This window comes from Eublepharis macularius, chromosome 3 (assembly GCF_028583425.1).
Source record: "Eublepharis macularius isolate TG4126 chromosome 3, MPM_Emac_v1.0, whole genome shotgun sequence".
In the NCBI taxonomy this organism is placed as follows: Eukaryota; Metazoa; Chordata; class Lepidosauria; order Squamata; family Eublepharidae; genus Eublepharis; species Eublepharis macularius.
In genome coordinates this window covers 54,133,606-54,153,160 of record NC_072792.1, presented here as the reverse complement: position 1 = coordinate 54,153,160, position 19,555 = coordinate 54,133,606, and the positions used below count along the sequence as shown (strand labels likewise).

The following is a 19,555-nucleotide window of genomic DNA, read 5'->3' as shown; positions in this document are numbered from 1 at the left end:
TTATGATCTTCTGACTCACCATCTCGCCGATGTGGGGATACGAGGGACTGCCTTACAGTGGCTTGTCTCTTTTCTCCACAGTCGGGGACAGAAGGTGGCGCTTGGGGAGAAATTGTCACCCCGTCACCCATTGGTGTGTGGGGTCCCACAGGGGGCAATACTCTCCCCTTTACTGTTTAACATCTATATGCGCCCCGTTGCCCAGCTGGTGCGAAGTTTTGGGCTTGGGTGCCATCAATATGCAGATGACAGCCAGCTGTATCTGATGATGGACGGCCGGCCTGGTTCAGCCCGAGATGTCCTGGAACATGCATTTGCAGCCGTGACTGATTGGTTGAAACAGAGTCAACTGAAACTGAACCCAACAAAGATGGAGGTCCTATACTTGAGCCATAGGGGACTAGATTCGGGACTCCGGCTCCCGACCCTGGATGGGGCACAGCTTGTGCCTGTTCCAAGGGTTAAGAGCCTGGGGGTGATCCTAGATGCCTCCCTGAAAATGGATAACAAGAAACGTGACCAACTGACTACAAAAGCATGAAAAATCAATACAAAGTAAATCTGAAAATAATAAATTTGTAGTGAACAAACTCATAAATATAGTCAGTAACACTCTTAACAGAAGCCCCGGTACACACCTGAACCACCCCGTGGAAAAAGCAAGGGGGGAAAAAGGCTACATAAGAGTAAAGGAAGGCTGTGTAAAGCCCAGAACATACATAAGACAGTTGCTTAAACATAAATATGTGCAACAAGTATTACATAAGCATAAGACCACACAATTAAGGTCATATACTAGTGAATCCAATCAATCAAATGAATGAAAGTGTAACCGCATATGAGATTTTCAAGGCTATGTTTTGGGCATGAAAGATTTAAACACATTGGAAATTTCCTTTTCTGCTGTAAAGCGTTCCACACGCTCCTGATGAAGGATTCCGATATCTGCCACAGATAGCCGGCCCCAGATCGAGCGTGGGTTGGAGCTTTGCTTCGCGGCTGGGCTTCACCGTTCACTTGCTGAGGGAAGTCCTGAAAAGAATTGTTATAACTATACCAAGAAGATTGTTGGGAATTATGTCCACTGCAACTTGCCCTGTATGATTATGTAAAAGATTTTTGTATTGTTGATGTGTGTGTCTGAAAATTGCATCAAGAGGTTGTTATTTATTTATATGAATACAATGGTGAAATTTTGTAGCCTTTGCACTCTGGATATAGTTTTGTAATTTTGTAAATTAGTATTGTATTCCCTGTGGATTTTTTCCTCTTCTATTTGCTGTTTTGCAAGGGAATAGCCATTTTGTTCTCCACCACTGTTCTGAAGCTGCTGCCATGTTCAATTGCACTGCTGCACTTTCTGTAATCGCCACTAAAAAAAAAAAGAGTGCTGCTATTTTTAATATCTTTATACAATGCTTTTAATGTTTTATGATAATGTTTAATGAAATGTTTTAAATGTTTTTAATGCTGTTATCCGCCCTGAGCCTGCTTGCGGGGAGGGCGGAATATAAATATGATAAAATAAATAAAATAAAGAAGCCAGGGGTGCATCCTGGAGTAAAACATGACTCTGTGGGCTGGTAGGATGGCAACAGGGCTGGTTGGTACTCCTATGAAGAATGTAAGAGTCTGCTGGGTAAGACCAGTGGTCCATCTAGCCCAGCTTTGCGTTTCACACAGCAGCCAACCAGTTGCCCTGGAGAACAAGCGGCATAGAGGCCAAGGCTCTCCCCTCCTGCTGCCTCCCAGCCCTGCAGGCTCCATTCATCATGACTAGGAACTACTGATAGACCTCTCTATGAATCTAACCTCTTTTTTGTGGCCATTACTACCTCTCCTCACAGTGAACTCCTCATTTTAGTTACTCCTTGAGTAAAGAAGTCTCTATTTTTGTCTGTTCTGTATCTATTTCCTAACAATTTAATTTGGTGCCCCCCAATTTCTAATAATATGAGAGAATATTCTCCACCCCATGGATAATATTATAAACCTCTGTCATGTCTGTCCTTTGCAGTGAACTCTCCACCCAGTATTTAAAAAGGTACCTTTGGAGAGTCCAGTAACTCAAAGCCAGGGGTTTTAAAAAAACAGATAATGTCATAACCATAAAACACCCTAGGTTTCAAAAGCGTCTTGTCTAGAATGGAGCAGGGCACAATATGAGAAATCCATCTGGGAATTAGTTGTGCAGTTACATCGATCCCAGTCTTTATGTATTATGCATCTTTCCCATATCTTTTCTAAAGTAAAAAAACCTTCTCATTAATAGCTAAGGTACTTCTCCATTTTTTCATACACAATTGTTACATAAAGGCTGATGTTAGCAGTATTTATGTAAATTAAGGTTGTCCCCTTCTGCACCATGTGAGAAGTACAGTTGTACAGTCTGACATTTCATGCTAACAGTTTAGGCTGTATGCAGCTACGTTTTCCTTTGCTCTTTTACATTTTGTTTGTTTACAAGAGGATACTGCTGGTAACAGCCATTGGTAGTCTGTGTAATTTAATTTTGACGTGTTATTATTCAGCGTTTATATAGTTCTGAATTCACGTTTCACTATTGCATTCCCAACCTGCAGAGGAAGAGAATTAAGACTAAAAGACCATTTTTTAACATGAGTGAATGCTTTTTTATAGAAAAGGGAAATCACCAAATTGCATGTGAAAGATTGTTTTTCTTCCTGTTCTATAGTAAGTTACATAAAAACAAGATTTAAAAGCTTCTCCTTTGCTCTGTTGTGCCCTCATGCCATTATACAACACACACCCCTATGGTCAACTTTAAATACATCCATTAGAAAACCCATTTGCCTTTACCTACCTCTCCCCCAGATAACTGACTGTACTACGGCAGCTTAGCCTGCCTTTTCCACAATCCACTGAGCAACTGGTGTCCATTTTGGGAAGATGTTCCATAGAGAAGGCTTTACTGAATGCATCTGTACTGTTAACTTCCCTATATATCAATCAATAATCTGACTGGAAATTTTCAAATTCTATACCTTTATGAATACACAGTGGATTTTAGTAGCAAAGAACAAAGCCTTTCACATATGCAAATTTCACAAAATACAAACAGTCAAAAGTAGTAATGGAAGATACTTTGGGGTGCACAAAGATTCAGCACTTTCAGTAGCCACGTAATTTTAACATACAACTTATATAATTTAGCTATTTTAGATGGGATTTTTCTGAAAATTAGGCCAATTACACTGACTTCCAAGTAGATACTCAGTGACAGTTTTCAGACTGATAGGACAAACTGTCTCAATTTGATGATCAGGTATGATTAAGTTCTTCAGACATGAGTGAATCCTCATTTTGCTTTCACTCAGTGAGCACTAATAAGGAGAAATGTTATTCTTTATCATGTTTGAATGCATAGTAGTAGGAATGACTTTGCCAACTACATGAAACAAGAATCACTAAAATATAAACAAAAGCTTAAGAGCATCAAAGCAATTTCTACCAAGGAAAACTGATATATAAAATAAAGAATTAAATGCACATGCTTTTTTTTAAACGCACATACTTGAAAGTCACACTTCATGTCAATTTTTTTAAAAAAATAGTCGTCTCAGCATTCTTGTCAGTTCTTTATTTTTTTTAATCCCTAAAGACTAGCACATGTACAGCATATATGGATTGGATGAATTAAGACTATATAAAACAGTAACTGTATGTTTATGGTATATTAATACTGCCCCCAAACAACCAAATAAATTAAAAAAAATTAAATGCACAAAGCTTGGAAAATACAACTGTGTTGGGACAAATCTGCTGTACAGTAGCTCTACATACATAGATGAAACCCAAAAGGCAACTGTGCTCTGGGTGCTTTCACAGAATATACACAGAACATAACTTGGCAGCAGTTTTCTTCTTAAGTATGCTTCATTTTTAAAAAATGTACTCAAAAAAGAACTTCATATCACGGTCATTCTTAAGAATGCTTTTTCTGTGCAAAAATAAAACAAAACATTTTTAAAAAATCAGACTTGTATGACATTTCCTACATGGATTTGTGATTTCACAGTTTTCCATTTTTGATCAAGCCCTGCTCACTGTGGTCTTCATGGGATCCTATTAACGTGCATGGCATACTATATATGTAAAACATGAGATGGACAAGGTTGTTCTATTTATTGCAACCAGAAACAGTGAGATTGCACTATTTCACCCCTTCTGCATACCTAAAGCAACAGTGCAGCTGGTGTTCTGCCACTTTAAAAAGGGAGAGCAAAGAATGTACTTGAAGAGCTTACAAATTATTCTCAACGGCACTACAATGTTGTATTTGCTTCTATAAGAAAAATCCAATGTGAATGCAGTTTTGTAAAACAAACAATTTTAGTAGTGTAATTCAAGTATTTAATAAAGACTAATAGCAATTTAAAGGGGTCTTAATTAAAATGATCCTAAATAATTATGTTGGTCATCTGGCCTAAGACTTTGCTAGAACAGTTTACAGTGCTCATGTATACCCCACAAAAGAGCACATTTGTGCTCTGTTAAACAAACAGCCCTCTGTGATACGGGATTCACATATACTTCAATGAAAAGAGTAGTGCTCCATGCATTTTCTTGTGTGTACAGAGCTATGTTTTCTATTTAAATGAATTGGCACACCTTACCAATGGGCAGAGCTGCTGTGCCAGCAAGATGTGGCCAAAACAGGACATGTATGTTGTATCTAGAGATGTCATACTGGGATTTGTCTCTGTGTACACCCATAAACCCTTCTTTCATCTCAAAGTCTTAGAATCAAACCATTTCGAATCACTGAAATGTTTGCTAATAACTGTATAGGCCTTCCATCTGAGAGTATTTAAAACTGAAGGTATTTAAATACAGGATTAAAACACATCAAAATAAGAGGATGGAGAACAGAATAAAAAATACAAGTTCAATTTTGATTGAAGATAATTTGGCTACTAGATCAGTAAAACTTGCCTCAATTGTATGATTTTAACATACTGCACAACTCTTGACATAGTGTAGAGATCTGAGGTTATACATGCTACATGGGGTCATAACTTTGTAATGGCAAGAAAGACTGAAGTAGAAAAAACCCATATTCATCAAAATCATGATTAGCATATCTAGAGCAAAGCTAAAACACTGAGCTGCTAACAGCAAATGGTAAAAAGCAGTTACTACCAGCATAGAATAAATAAACACCACCTGCAAGAAATTAAAGTGCAAACAAAAACCGCAGAGAAGAGTAAACCACACTTAGAAAATACCATATGTAGAAGAAGTTGTTTTCTTGAGGGAAAGTGAACCACATTTCCATTACAAAGCCCATGATTCTAAATAAGTGTACTTGTATAAGTAAACCCCACTATTTTCAGAAGAATTTAAAAATGGAAAAGTTCGTTTTGGGATGCAGCCTTAAAGTGAAAAGGAAAATCTTTTGGATATCATATTTTTGATTAAACTGAAGCATGATATGGTTCAGAAACCATTATGCTTTGGAATATACACTATTTACTGGAAGAACTGCTAAATGTGTATCAATGGTCAGCAGTGGAGCACATTGCACCATTTTACTATCTTGTGCATCATTCACACAATTTGTTTTTGTGTTGGAGCAAACTGCAGGGGGGTAAATTCATCTCTCTCCCTAAAGTTACCCATAAGTGGTAAATGATTTGTCTCATGGAGCTTTTCACTCAAACCTCTCCCATGTAAAGATAATGCAGTAAAATCACGCATAGATATATTAACCTCAAAAGCAAATGTGTGAATTGAGTCTTAGAAGAAATTTGGACAAATAGGATTTAACACTTAACAGTTGTCTAAGTATCAAAACAAATTGGTACTGTCAGTCAACAAATTAAAGAAAACCCAGTTTCTCTTGTTCACCATCCTGATAGCGTAAATAAAATAAATGAAAAAAACAACCACTGCTCTGAAGTAGTGGTGGGTATTGACGAAAAAAAAGCACTGGGTTAGGCCAATATTTAAAATGCGGTCAGCAATTAGGGAGAAAAAATCATGGAAAAGTTTTGTTTTTGTGTAGAACATAATGCTCCAGAAGTATGAAGTCCTTTATATTTTAAAATAATGTTATCTAAATTTAAATTAATAGGAAAAGATGAGAAACTTACAACCCAACCCCTGTGCAGATGTATATACACACCTAAGTCCCTTGATTTCAATGGTTTAGATGTCCTTAATGCCAAACAGGATCACACTGTCTAACAAGCAAGCATTTTAGGTACTTGATAGGAGGTTTACTTGCCTGAAACAGCTAAACTGTGCAAGTAAACCTGAATAAGGTACAGCAGAAGAACATTGGGGAGAAGAACATTGTTGTGTGCAGTAACCTGCCTAATGCATACAGAAAAGCCTGCAAACTACCAATTACTGAATCCGCAAGTAATGCAAATATGTAAGTGACCAAGCCCAATTAATTCCCACTGGTACTTTACAGGGCAGATAAGTTTGCACTTTCCTACTTGGTCTGCAATGCAGTTAAGAATGCGTATCTTATTTGCCATTGGAGTCTACTGCTCACAATTACTACCCATGAAGACAAGTCACACGCAGTGCTTTGTTGCATGCAACTATCTCCTGATTGTGCCTAGGTTGGATCTTGCCAGTTTTACCACTGGTACAAAAGGGATCGTGATTCCCTTCCACATTGCAATCCTGTCCTACATATTTTCCATCTGGATCCTGTAATTATCAGCATAGTCCTTCTGCAGTCAAAAGGGTCTTCCCTCTTAACTAGCTGAAAAGTTGGTCAGAAGAACCCATTGTTAATGAAAAATGTAAACATTTCTCAAGTCAATTGAAGGCAGCATAAGCTCAATGCAGTTTTTGAACCAAGTGGGTCTTGTGTCAGTTCCTGGTCTTGTATATTACAAACTTAATAGTGTTCTACTACATACAGTAAAACATGTTAAGCTCCTGGCTTTAAGTTTATTGTGCTGCCTGTCTTAAAAGTGGAGCTTTTGCTTCTTCTGTGTTACAGCACCTCTTATCAAACTGCCTTGTGTCCTTTTAGTTTACTATTTACAACTCTGAGGTTTTAAAAAGTACTATGAAAGTCTTAATCTCAAATCAAAATAGTATAAAAAGATGTGTGAAACAGCTGCCTAAATATCATTCATAAAATCCTTGACAGTCTAGGAGTTAGCTCCCTTCTTTAGGCAGATAGGTAAGAAATCAGTGACATAGTATATGCAGGCATCTTACATAAACTGATGGATATGAGCAGACAGATCACAATATTTTCATGTTATAAGGGATAAGAGATTAATTATTCCTATGGAATCCAATTTAATAAAATTACATGCTCAGTGTTACCTATTGAAACGTACAAAAATTGTTTTTGACTTTATTGTCAAAGTTCATATACTAAAATTGAGTGTATCCACATGTTTTAACGGAACGACTGATTACAAGACATCGTAATCTTATGATTCAACTTTTCCATAAGTTCCTTCAGGAGGCCTGTAATGCTTGGGGAAAGCCTTCAGTTGCAGGGAATTAAATGCATACTTGCGACATCCAACATTCTTCATTGTATTTTCTCGTCGACAACCCTCACTGGGGAAAAAAAGACAAGCACAAAAAATGACAGCAGTAAAAACAAAAAAATAAACAAAATACTTCGACTATGGTGACATGAACTGGTTATTTCATAACATTAAAAATTTTTAATGGGTGCTTGAATCATTTGCCATTGCAAATATTAGAAGCAGTGAATCACTAAATCTAGATATGAACGTGAAACAGAAACATGCTATGTCTTGCTACAGCCTTGCAGTTTTAAAAAACAGCACTGTATCTAGCTGCAATGTACATTTCTCTTTGTGATGCTCCTAAGAATTTTATGGTATATATGATCCGAAGTTTTAGGTCATTTCATTGCATATAAGGCCCTAAAACTTTGATCCAAGCCATCATGAGATTAATGAATTAAAAGAAAATGCTACTCTTGAAATGAATGCTTTTCAGTAACTATTCTTTCCTGTATATCAACTTTACTGAAAGTTAGAAGAATAACTGGACAACAACATACACTAGAAAGCTGTCAGCATTTTGGAACATAACCTTTTCCTTGTATTTGTCCACTGCAGAGGTAATTCTTACAATTCCAGAGCATGTTTAGAAGAGCAACAAGTGGGGAGAGGGCTGCCCTCCTTCCCTGCTTTGGTGCAGATTTCTACTCTCTTCCCACTTCACTTTTAGGTATATATTAGGGCAGCCATGTTACTGGTAAAAAAAGATTTTGTCAATAGTTATATTAAAAATTGGTCAAATATTTTAACTGTTATTGTAAAACAATGAAATTAACTTTGTAAAAACTGTAAGAAATTATAATTTTAATTGTTAATATTAGATAAGGTTTCTATAATTGTGAACTATTTGTTGAACAATCCTTTTCTTTGGCTTGTATCCTGGACCACCAGGGCCTGGTGTGTCAACCCTAATATGTACTAATGCTAACCATTGTTAACACTAACCATGTTCCTTCTTATCCAAGATTTGTAAACCAATTTCAAGCTCTGGCTTTGATGGGAATATGGGTTCCCATATACTTATGCATACCTATATGGTTGAGGCCAGATGAAAGCCTGTGCAGTTAATGGTTACTGTTATCGTACTAGAAACTGGGTGACCTGGATTCAAATCCCCACTCCACCATGAAGATCACTGGGTGATGTTGGGACAGTCTCTCTCAGCCTAACCTGCCTCATGGAATGAAGATAAAATGAAGGAGGGAAGAACCATGTATATTGCTCTGAGCTCCAAAGAGGAAGAACAGGATAAAAATGCGACAGAAGATAGAGAGAATGCAAGATGACAGTGGGAGAGGGAGTACACAAGACTGCTAGCTGTTCCTTTAACCAAGGTTAAGTAACTAACAGCATTTTGCAGTCTGTACTGGAGCATCAGATCTTGTACTGTGAAAGGTAATGCTAAGAATAGGCCATCTTAATGGTAATACTCTGTTTCTGAACTCTACGGCACTCTCTATTCTTAAATTCTGAACTCTATTGCAATGTCCATTCAATTTCATGAAAACTGATGGCTCTCAAGAACAGCTGTATAGCAAGGAAGCAAACAATTCTGGTAGACACAAATTAATTTAGACCATCACAAAATGTTTTCCCATTTTCTTTCTTTGGCTCCTTTGAACACAGACGGTAACAAGGGGAAATGAGAGGGGTTTCATGCTAGAGCATCACTATAAGACAGTATACAAACATGACAGAGATGTAATTTAATCATATTTTATAGACTAATGACAGCAACAATTAACATGCTCCTTGTTAAACTATGGCATCTAAATTTCCCAGGTGAATTGGGATTTCCATTTATAATCATTTCTTCCCATTTCCATATGAACCCCAACCCAGCCAAACAACCTTTTTATAATTAGTTGATTTTCTTAGTTCCCTCTATTGTACTGAAATTATCAGAACCTACATTTGCTTGTCTTTATCTGGGTTATACTCATATTCTTATATGACAGATTAACCAATTTCATTAACTTTGTTGGCGTCCTATAATACGCATTTTATGTGGCTTTATTTCACAAGTAAATGATTTTCTTTCCCATCCTCGAACATTGTACTGGAACTCTGAATTGTTTATAGTAACTGTTTTGGCTACTGTTCATATTATTCAGTGTCACCTGCATCACTTTTTAATGTTCTAAAATAAAATAGTTACTGAAGAAGGCACAGTGTATTTTTGATTATAAGGGGAATATATGTGCACTGTCTTATTCAGTGCACTCAGCTTACTTGGTGTATGATTTTACAAACTGACACCATTGCCAATTGTAATGCCAACTATCCACTGTTATTGTGGTTGATGGTTAATTCTGTGTATTTTGTCAACTACCTGACTGAATTGTTTGAATTGATAATGGTTTTAACTTAATTTTTGTTGTAATCTTAATGATTGTTTATAAAAATGTAATGTATATTAGAATTTGTATTGTTATTGTTGCATTATAATTTTGATGTTTGAATTTTTGATGTTAATTGCTAAGGCTGTGAGCTAATGCAATAAAACTTATGATGATGAAATTGACACCTTTTCTGCAACCCAGATCAATAGAGGGCTCCAGTATGCACAGTATTAGACAACAGCCAACATACAGATGAAATCAGAATGGTCACAACTCGCTGGATGTTGCAGCCTGTCTAGGAAGGCTCTCAGCTATGCCTGACACTGGACACAGAGAGACAGTTCTGCATCCCAGTGCCAGGAGTCAACATGTCTGACTAGAATGTTTACTCTTTAAACTCACGTCACAGTGTCCAGCTGAAATGCTGACTTGGAATCAGATCAATTTAGAACAAAGGGCTCCACGGCCAATGAAAATGCTTTGCTTTCTTTGTAATTTGAACATATTTTCCCTCAATGATTTTAAGAAGGAGGAAAGTGAGCAAACCAGAAAAGAAACTTATATTTGAGCAGGTTAAGGGACCTTAAGAAAAATCATAAGCTTCAGTAATTAATCATTAATTATAAGAGTTAGGTAGAAGAGCAGTTAGGCCGGGAAACCTACCAAAGGAAAAATTTCACAATTACACAGACACTTTTTAAACTCAAGTGCAGAGCGTGGGGTGGGGTGGGGGTTGGAATCCCCTTTACAGATGAGATTTCTCTTTCTTATATCTGAGATTTCCAAAAGAAAAAGTCAAAACCTGTGTTGGACAGTAACTATTTCTGAATGGAATAAGTTGGTGAAAATCCAAATATGGTGTTATGGTCATGTGGTTCAGATATAAAGAGACTTTGAGTTTTGTGATTGGTCCATAATACCATAGAAGTGGACCCTCAATTTAGAGTATAAGAACAGAGGGGACTGCCTATGGGAAGTGAAGAAGAGGCAGTATATAGGTACATAAAATGCATGTACTGTTTCACGACCAGTTCTTTTCTCCCTGAAAGTATTATTTCCTGTGCCATCAAGTGATCCTCTTTGGGAAGCTGTTTCATCTGGCCAGCACAACAACAGAAAGCTCTGCACATATAGCAGCTAATAAATTGTCTTCAGTATCAAAAAGAAGAGAATGGATCTACTATACAGTCTGCCCACACATACCTATAATTGTGGCAGCTTGAAGGAAGAAAAATAATTATTAAAAATACTTTCCCAGTTTTTTTTACTCACTCCTGATTATAAAGTTTTATGAATGCACTGTAAACTATGCACTTGCAAACTGATGTGATTCAGACCCTGGGTGAGCAGGATCCTATTCCTTTTTGAAAGGTGGTGTTTGTTACATGCAATGACAACTTCAAATGAATGAATCTTTCCTATCAGGATATCATGCATAATGGGGCAACACAACTGATTGAAATTAATGGGTTTACTGCTGTAACTCTTCTAGTAAAATATATTCTGGTAAAATATATTGCCACCTGTGTGTCAGGTGGCAAACTTATTTTTAAATAAATGTGTACATGGGAAATGGGCAGATACTCAGCTTGTTCTGCACCAGTTGTATTGATTATCAATCTGCTTCTAGGCACAACTCGTGTTATTTTTTGATCTGTAACTCTTCATGGTACCTTTATATCTCGACCTTTCCCTTTACTAATTCCCCCCACCCCAAAGACTCCAGGGTTTAGTTAACATGCAATGCTCACTGGGTACATTGCTTTGTCAGTTTAGGATAAGAAGAGCTAGAAGCAGAGCCATCAAGGTTCTGGTCCATAAACTCTGGTATCTCCTTTCTGAAGAAAAAACCTTACCTCTTGAACTCTACGCCTCTGCTAGAGTTTTGGAAAGCCTCTAAAGACCTTTAAGGCTTCTATTAGAACAGGAATTTGGCTGGTCTGGGTTCTTCTGTCAAATACGTTTTGATGTTTTATTTGTCACAGGTTGTATTTTCTTCTTGTAAAATGTATGCTTTTTTGGAAAAGCAGATAACTAAATATTTTAAACACCAGTGACACTGCCTCAAGGGAGAGGTGATTTTGGCATGTGAAATAACCGTATCAGCCACCCAACTCACACGACTGCTTCTTACAGATGTTACTGGACCATCAGGGAAACCAGCCACAATGCAGCATTGTATGAAAGTCCACTGATGGCAGCAGTTCAGGCTACAGCCACATCTGATGCCAATCAAAATGAATTTGATCCCACACACCTAGTATGTGTAGCCTGCTGCACAACAGAACATGAAATTTAGAATCCTCTCATTCATATAACTGATATTTAGTATCTAATTTACCTAATGAAATTCATCCACTAATGTGGACATTAACTATGATAGCTATAAGAGCTTTGAACATCGATATTTGCATATTTAAGGAAATATATAATAATGGTAGAAATTAAGTGATAATTCTCATTTGACTTTTGAAGGCAATTAGCTGGGAACAGTCTCTGAAGTAATTACCATCTTTCAAATACTTAAGATTATTTCATCAATACTACCTTAAAGTTAACAGTGAGTTGATTAGTGCAACTTTTTATGGCAATATTTAACATCAGTATTAAACAACATATGATGGCATCAGACATACTATAAAAATATTTTTCCGAAGAAAATTCAGATGGAATTACAGATGATTAGTAAGCTAGTCTTTCTACATACTTCTTCCTTTTTGCTACAATAAAAAAGTAGATATAGAAATATACTGAAGGTATATTGCATGCAGTATACTGCAATTCAAGTTAATTGTTTTAGTTGGTACAGTATGTTGCAACAGATTTAAACATGACCAAGGAACAAGTGCATGGTTCTACAGACTGGTCGCTATCCTAGAGATTTAGAGAGTATGCTTGGAAGTCAAGTTAGAAAGGTGTTTCAGATATTTGTTCAGACAAACATGTTATAAACTCCTACGTTTTTTCCTTCTCATACCATGTAAATATGAAAGGTAAGATTGACACACTTTTAAGAATATACAAAAAAGATACAAATTCTTTTTAGACAGAGTTCCTTTCTCTAGAGTACATGAAACATGTGAAACAAAATTGCATGAGAGAGAAAGAGGATTTGGATGCCTGAAAAATATTTGGTAAGAGAAACTAATCTTCAGGCTAGCTAAAGTACCGAGGTAACAGGCCGCTGTCAGACTATGTTACAAGCACTGAAAGCGTAACAACAGTTTAAGCGTTCAATACAATTCCTTTTCATAAAATAATTTGATGTGTATTTACAAGTTTAGTACAATAGAAACACAAAATTGTAAGGCATAATAATAATTCTTGGCAGACAATGCTATGACACATTCTTTTGACAAAATAGGTACCAGGTGGCAATAAATATTCTGGCACTTCATTGGATTTTTGCTTTGTTTGCTTTTTAAATTCATCTTCATTTGCAACGTAATCTGGCCACCAGGTATGCAATGCTCAGAAACAGCCACACAATCAGTAAATTGGGGCTTAGAGCTAGCAAAGGAATAGAGTAGAGAAGACTGGGATCTAGCCTGAAATCCCGGATGGGCACCAGGCCACACAAGTTCTTCTGGGTGACTACCTCCCGTGTTCCAATACTGTGAAAAGGAAGAAGTTTGGGGAGAACAGAAAATAAGAGGAAGAAAGAAACACAGACATGCAATGGATGTACCAAAAAGATGTGCCATGCAATAGATGTACCAAAAGAAAAAGAAAAAGAAAATCCCAAGGTGGCAAAGTAAGAAATAAAAATAGAGAAGAGGAGAAAAAATGTTGAAGAAGCCATAACAGAAAACAGACCATGTCAAGTAAAAGAAAGTAGGGAGGTGTGCCGATTTAAAAAATAATAATAATAAAAGGCGCAATTACAGAATAAAGGAGAGAGAAAGAGAATAAAAAGAGAAAATAAGAAAGAATACTGTAGTCTACTGAAAATAAATACATGTAGGTTGAACAACAATGGTTTTCCATGTTCATTTTCTCATTTGGCCAAGCAATGTTCCATGCTGCTCTGCCATGCTTCCACATGCTGCAAAGAAATGGAGCTCTGAAAAGAAAACTGAACATGAATAACCATTATAGCATTTGACCCTTTCAATAATTCTTCAATGAGAATTGCACTGAATTAATGCAATAACCTAGCTACTAAAAATGTAGGCACATTAAAAATATTTACTAGATTTAAGTATATTTTTAAAATGCATTTAAAAACAAACAGGTGAGCATGATAAATTGACCTCTTACTCAGCCAAAAATGCTACATGCTAAGAAAGGAAGGCCTGTTTAGCTAGAATTCTTCCAATTCACCCTTTATTTTGCACCATAACTCTGACAAATGAGTTCCATTTTAAATTTTCAAAGTCAAAGAAAGAATTTTAGCCTTTGGAGTTCAGATGGTAAGTACCTATATCCTGAGATCTTCCCGTTGTTGCTTTTATGTTCATAGTTTAGGCTGAAGACATAACAGTTTCGCTATAAATGATTAGGGGAGGGTGAAATTTCCAAACGGTTTTATCTCCCTCTTGCATTTCCTTGCAGGATCTCAGATTATTATATATAATTAGTGAACTGGCTGGCCTTGTGAATAACACAAGCAGCAAAAAACAAGCCACCCACAAACATGACAGGTGTCTCAGTAGATTTGCCAGGTCTGTAGAATATATGACTTGGTACATTAACCAAAAAAAAAAAAAAAAAAGGGGGGGGGGGAAATGACTCTAAAAATGGTCTGATAAGCACTGGATATGCTCCAGAAGGGGCAGAATGTTGAGAGGAGCTGGGTGCTAGTCAATGGGACAAAAAGGATGGAAGATTACCTGCTCAAGCCTCTGAGGGCACAGGGAACTTCTGAAGGGTTTGCATGTCTCAAATTGTCTGTTGTCCCTACAAGTCCTTGCAACCCTCCCTTGTAATTATAAAGGTAAGCAACAGATCAGGGTGTGCAAATAAACGTAATTCCTTAGGCAAAAACAACTATTTGCAACATTTGATTTGAAATCTGTGTTCATTTCAAGCTACACAAGTCAACTTTGGTTTAAACTTTGCCAATCAGCCAGCAGCTGTTTTAACAGTATCCTAAGAGCTTTTCATGATCTCCTCTTGCTCCATTTTTATGTGTCTATGTTGATTAAGAAATTTGATTTGCTAGGAAATGCCAACACACATACATTCCAAATTTTGTTACGTACAAACATCCATAGTTATTTTTTTTCTAGGTGCTTCAAAAAACATAAATGACAAGGAATTTTCTCCCCAGTCCAGAACTGGATTAAAAATACTAAATACAATCCAGTCCATGTTCAGCACTTTAAAGTCCCATTGGTTTCAACATAAAATTATAAATTGAGGGGAATTAAACATTACAAACCATTGAATACTACTGAAAAATTAGTAAGAATACAATTGGGCAAGTTTATTATTCTCATATTTAAGTATATTATTTTCTGAATTTGGTATTGGTTTAATCATGTATCAGTTTCACTCTATGGTTTATGGACAAAGTTCAGATGGCAGAAATAAGAACGCGTCACTGGCAGCACAATTTTTTCACAGACCATTGAAGATTTAGAAAAGGTCAAATAGCAAAGACACACAGAAAGGATAAGAGAACTGAGCTTTAGAGAATTTGGTGAGAAGACACACAACAGTACATACAGTGCATTCAGCAAGAGTGAATGCTGAAAACAGGACTCCACGGTAGTGTTGAACTACACTGATAAAAGACTGAAACTGGATTTCTTATCCTTTCTTTTTTGGCATGTGAAATTGGAGCTTTCCAGCAGTGCTTGAAACAATGTATTGGACAACAGTAAACAGATTCATTTTTTAAAAAACAAGAGAATTAATTCTGAAAACATATCTGCTGCTTCAGAAAACAGAAGTTAAACTGGTATGACAACAGTACACTGACAGGTTGTGATGGGTTTTGACTGCTGCATCATGAAACAATCATAATGACAATTTGCTGAAGGAGCAAACTGTATCACTATTGAAAAGTAAGCATAGCAAACCAGTGCAACCTGCAGATGAGTATCCGTTACACAGTGGCAATGATATAGATCACTGGTAAGGAGATAATGCTAAACAGCGAACTGGCAGCCAAGACAGTATCTCAGTTTACAAAACTTTTGAACTGATAGATCAGGAAAAATAGTCTGCCTTACAATTCCTTTCTTTTATCATGATAATTGATAAGCCGGCAAAAACTAAACGTACCCACTAGGTTCCTCTTTTAAGAGTTTTAAAAATGCAAATTTGGCAATTTTTCGTCTCATGTTAAGGGAGATCTAAAGTACTTCAGGCAGCTGTGTGGCTTATCATCCTTAACATATTTAGTATACAACTCGACCCATCGAAGAGTCACCCATCTGCAGATTACATGGCTCCAGGGATAAGGAACAAGAGGCCAGGGAGCAGACCAGTTCTTACCTCCGCATGCATTCCAGGGCCTGTGTGAAGACCTGAGGAGCCATTCCATGCTCATGCTGCAATATTAAACACTGCTCCAGAGTCACCGACATGGCAGTCCTGTCCTTGGCACTTTTACAGCTTGTAAACCGAACACCATTAAGTCTACGGCAAATCTAGAAAAGGGTATCACCTGTTAGTTTTCTTTGCGATATCAATACAGCCATTCCATAACTATTAAAGCAATATGGACATTGGAATGAGGATGGGGAAAACTTTGGAAAATGATAGTGTTACGTCATGGTCAGCCTTAAAAAGAAATGTTATTTTTTTAAATCTGGATTGCTTTTCTGGGGGAGACTTCCACTTGCTCCAGGTGAACAAGTAAATGGCAAACTGAGTAGGTGGTGTGTATCCATCAAAGTATTGTTATAATGAAGTAACAATAAATACCTCTGCAGCTTGCCAAAGAATATCAACATTCTTGTTTTTCCTTGCATGTACATTCTGTCCCAGAAACCGTAGCAGTTCAGGCAGGCACGTTTGACTACGAGATCGAGGTAGACCTTAAAAAAACAATTAAAAACAGAAGCGCTCCTCCTACTTAATGGTCAGTATTTACCCAGGTATGTGTTATATCATGCATGAGAATAAATGCTTGGCAGCATCATATTTTCCGTAATACCTTAGAAGTTTTATAGCAATGAACAACTGTGAACTAGATTAGTTTATTACTAGTGAATAGATTTTGTGCTCCAGGAACCAGAATCTTGGAAACTATACCTGCTTACTGTTCTTTGTATTATATATTAAACTACTATTTTTAAACATAAATTGCTCAAAATACATTACATAAAAAGTTACGTGAGTTTTTTTTCTTGGAAGTTTCTGAATCCTTCCTGGAACTAGAGAAACCCTGTTTTGATTTTTTGCAGATGCTCATATTCCACTTCTACACTGTAGTCCAAACCAGACAGGATGGTGGCAGACATGTTTATAACCTGATATGCCCCCACTTATATATTGAGCCACAGTGGGGTGGCATTTTAAGAACTAAAAAGGCGGATGGGTAGGAAGTGTTCAACTCTCCCTTCTGTCCACAGTGTCTCTCTTCCCACTGATGAGTTCTAGAAGTGAGTCCAGCTGGGAGAAAGGTATGTGAGCTGTGAAGGAGTAAGCAGTGTGTGAGAGGGTTCCATACTCCTCATGCTCCTTTGGCTTAAAATTGGATCATCCTCACTTCAATTTATATATGAATCACATATAATGATTTAATAAACAGAACTGTAACTGTGACATGAAATTTGAGCCTTAATATGTTGCCAGTCCTTTAAGACCTTATACCAGTGTGCCATGCAATTGAGAGATCAACCTCCCTGGTCTTTTATTTAATGACTTTAGCTGAATACCTATCTATTATTCTTTGAGTACATCTAGGATTTGCTGAAATCAAAGGTTTTTGACCTTTACAGTATTTGGACAAATGTGTTTTAAAGAAATCTCACTGCTTAAATGAAATTCCAGTATAATGGATATGAATTTATACTTACAATCTTCAGGCAAAACTTCTTTGAACTGCTCAAAGTAAGAATTCAACCGCACTAAACTTTCCATGTTAATCACTTCTTGTAATGAGGTGTCCCCAAACCTTTAAAGATCAAATATGGCACATTAGAAAAGAAGGACTTTTTTCTCCCCTACTGTGAACAAATTAGTTATTACTAGTGGATAGATTCTGTACTCCAAACACTTAAAATCTATATAATCTGGAAAATTATACCAGTTTTGATAATAAGATGCAGTGATGGAAACACAGCAATGGCACAAAAATGATAAACTGATCATTACTGTACCTTAATACTACTTTGGCCACATCTTTCACAACAAATGGATTTTAAAGGTGAAGAAAAAACCGCATAATAGGAATAAGATAAATAAATGACTGATATTTATTAAACAAAGAAGAATGCTTCAAACAGATACTTCACCCAACATTCCTGAGCCATCATTTGGATAACCAAGAGATAATTAGGATTCGCCTATTAATTAACGCAATATACTCCTAGTACTAGAATGAATTATTTAACCACAGTTAAGCACAAAGTATTTAAAAATACAATATATGTACTTCTCTGCTAAGGTTTGTTGTTCATTGATCCCCACGTTGAAGAGCACAGGCTGAACTCTCAGTAACATGCCACTCTGAATCTCACGAGGAAGCACATCAAATAAGGTACTCGGCAACGGAATTCTCACATTAAACCCATCACTAATTTAAAGCAGAGGAAAAAAGCATGTTAAACAAGATTGGTGATTCTAAGCATGTAGAAAAGGACAGGGTGGAATAGAGCTCGTATACAGACCAATATCGTGTTATCATTAAAATTCTTTGTCATATATTCAGCAATATTATTTTCCAATTATACTTTGTTTCTACAATAAATGAACTTAGTTTAAAGGATCACAACTTATTTGTGGGCGTTGTGATTCCTGTACTTCAAGTAGGTTATCCTATCTTTCAACAGCCATAGTTCTGAGAATTCTAATGTAGGAAATAGCACTCAATTCCAATAGAACTTCACATAGCCATACCTCTGCTCCTATGAGAAAAGTGTTGTTTTTCCTCCAGAACAAAGCTGAAACAAGCCAATTTGTTTCCCCTCATTATCAACAATATTGCCTCCCAAAATGATCACAGGGCTGTATGTGTATGCATGTGTGTGTATGTGTGTTAGCAAAAATATAGAACTTTGACTTTGGATCACTTTTCCTAGCTGTTTTTTGGTTATACATATGAAGTTAATGGTTTATCATCTATCACAACTAACCTCAAAAACTTTTCTGTACAGAATTATACTTTTGCCCAGTTTATGTTATTCAAATGTTCTATCTTCATCAGGACCTGTTTTCACAATTTCTCTCTCCCACCCAGGTTATTTTTACCGATTTCCTGTAATGACGGGCAGCATGTCAGCAGACGCATTTGATGTGGCCTGAGTTACTTTAAATGTTACATTCCGTAAGTCCATTATCCCCACACTCATGTCTTCTAACATTGCCAGCTCTTCGCCTAAGTGAAAAACAGAAGAGGATTCTTTTTTTATACAGAAGAAGTGGCTTGGGACACACTCAGATCAAGAAAAACACTTACGGAAGCCCTGCTAGTGTATAACACTAGGCGCAGTGACTCATCTGCACTCTAATTAGCAGGCTACAAAGATCTATCAATCTAAAATCAGGTCATAAATGTGC

The 19,555-nt window shown here is 36.7% G+C and overlaps 1 protein-coding gene across 2 annotated transcripts in view; it reads right to left on the bottom strand.

The window, feature by feature from the left end:
• Positions 1-3,582: 3,582 nt before the first annotated feature.
• Positions 3,583-19,555, bottom strand: part of INPP4A (inositol polyphosphate-4-phosphatase type I A) — a 122,940-nt gene continuing 106,967 nt past the window's right edge. For both annotated transcript variants that reach the window (XM_054973372.1, XM_054973373.1), the window contains exons 20-25: positions 19,247-19,373; positions 18,432-18,572; positions 17,854-17,951; positions 16,757-16,869; positions 16,325-16,479; positions 3,583-7,563 (exon numbers count right to left, since the gene is read on the bottom strand). In XM_054973372.1, the coding sequence (XP_054829347.1) occupies positions 7,431-7,563; positions 16,325-16,479; positions 16,757-16,869; positions 17,854-17,951; positions 18,432-18,572; positions 19,247-19,373 (767 nt within the window). In that variant the 3' untranslated portion in view covers positions 3,583-7,430. The remainder of the gene's footprint in view (positions 7,564-16,324; positions 16,480-16,756; positions 16,870-17,853; positions 17,952-18,431; positions 18,573-19,246; positions 19,374-19,555) is intronic.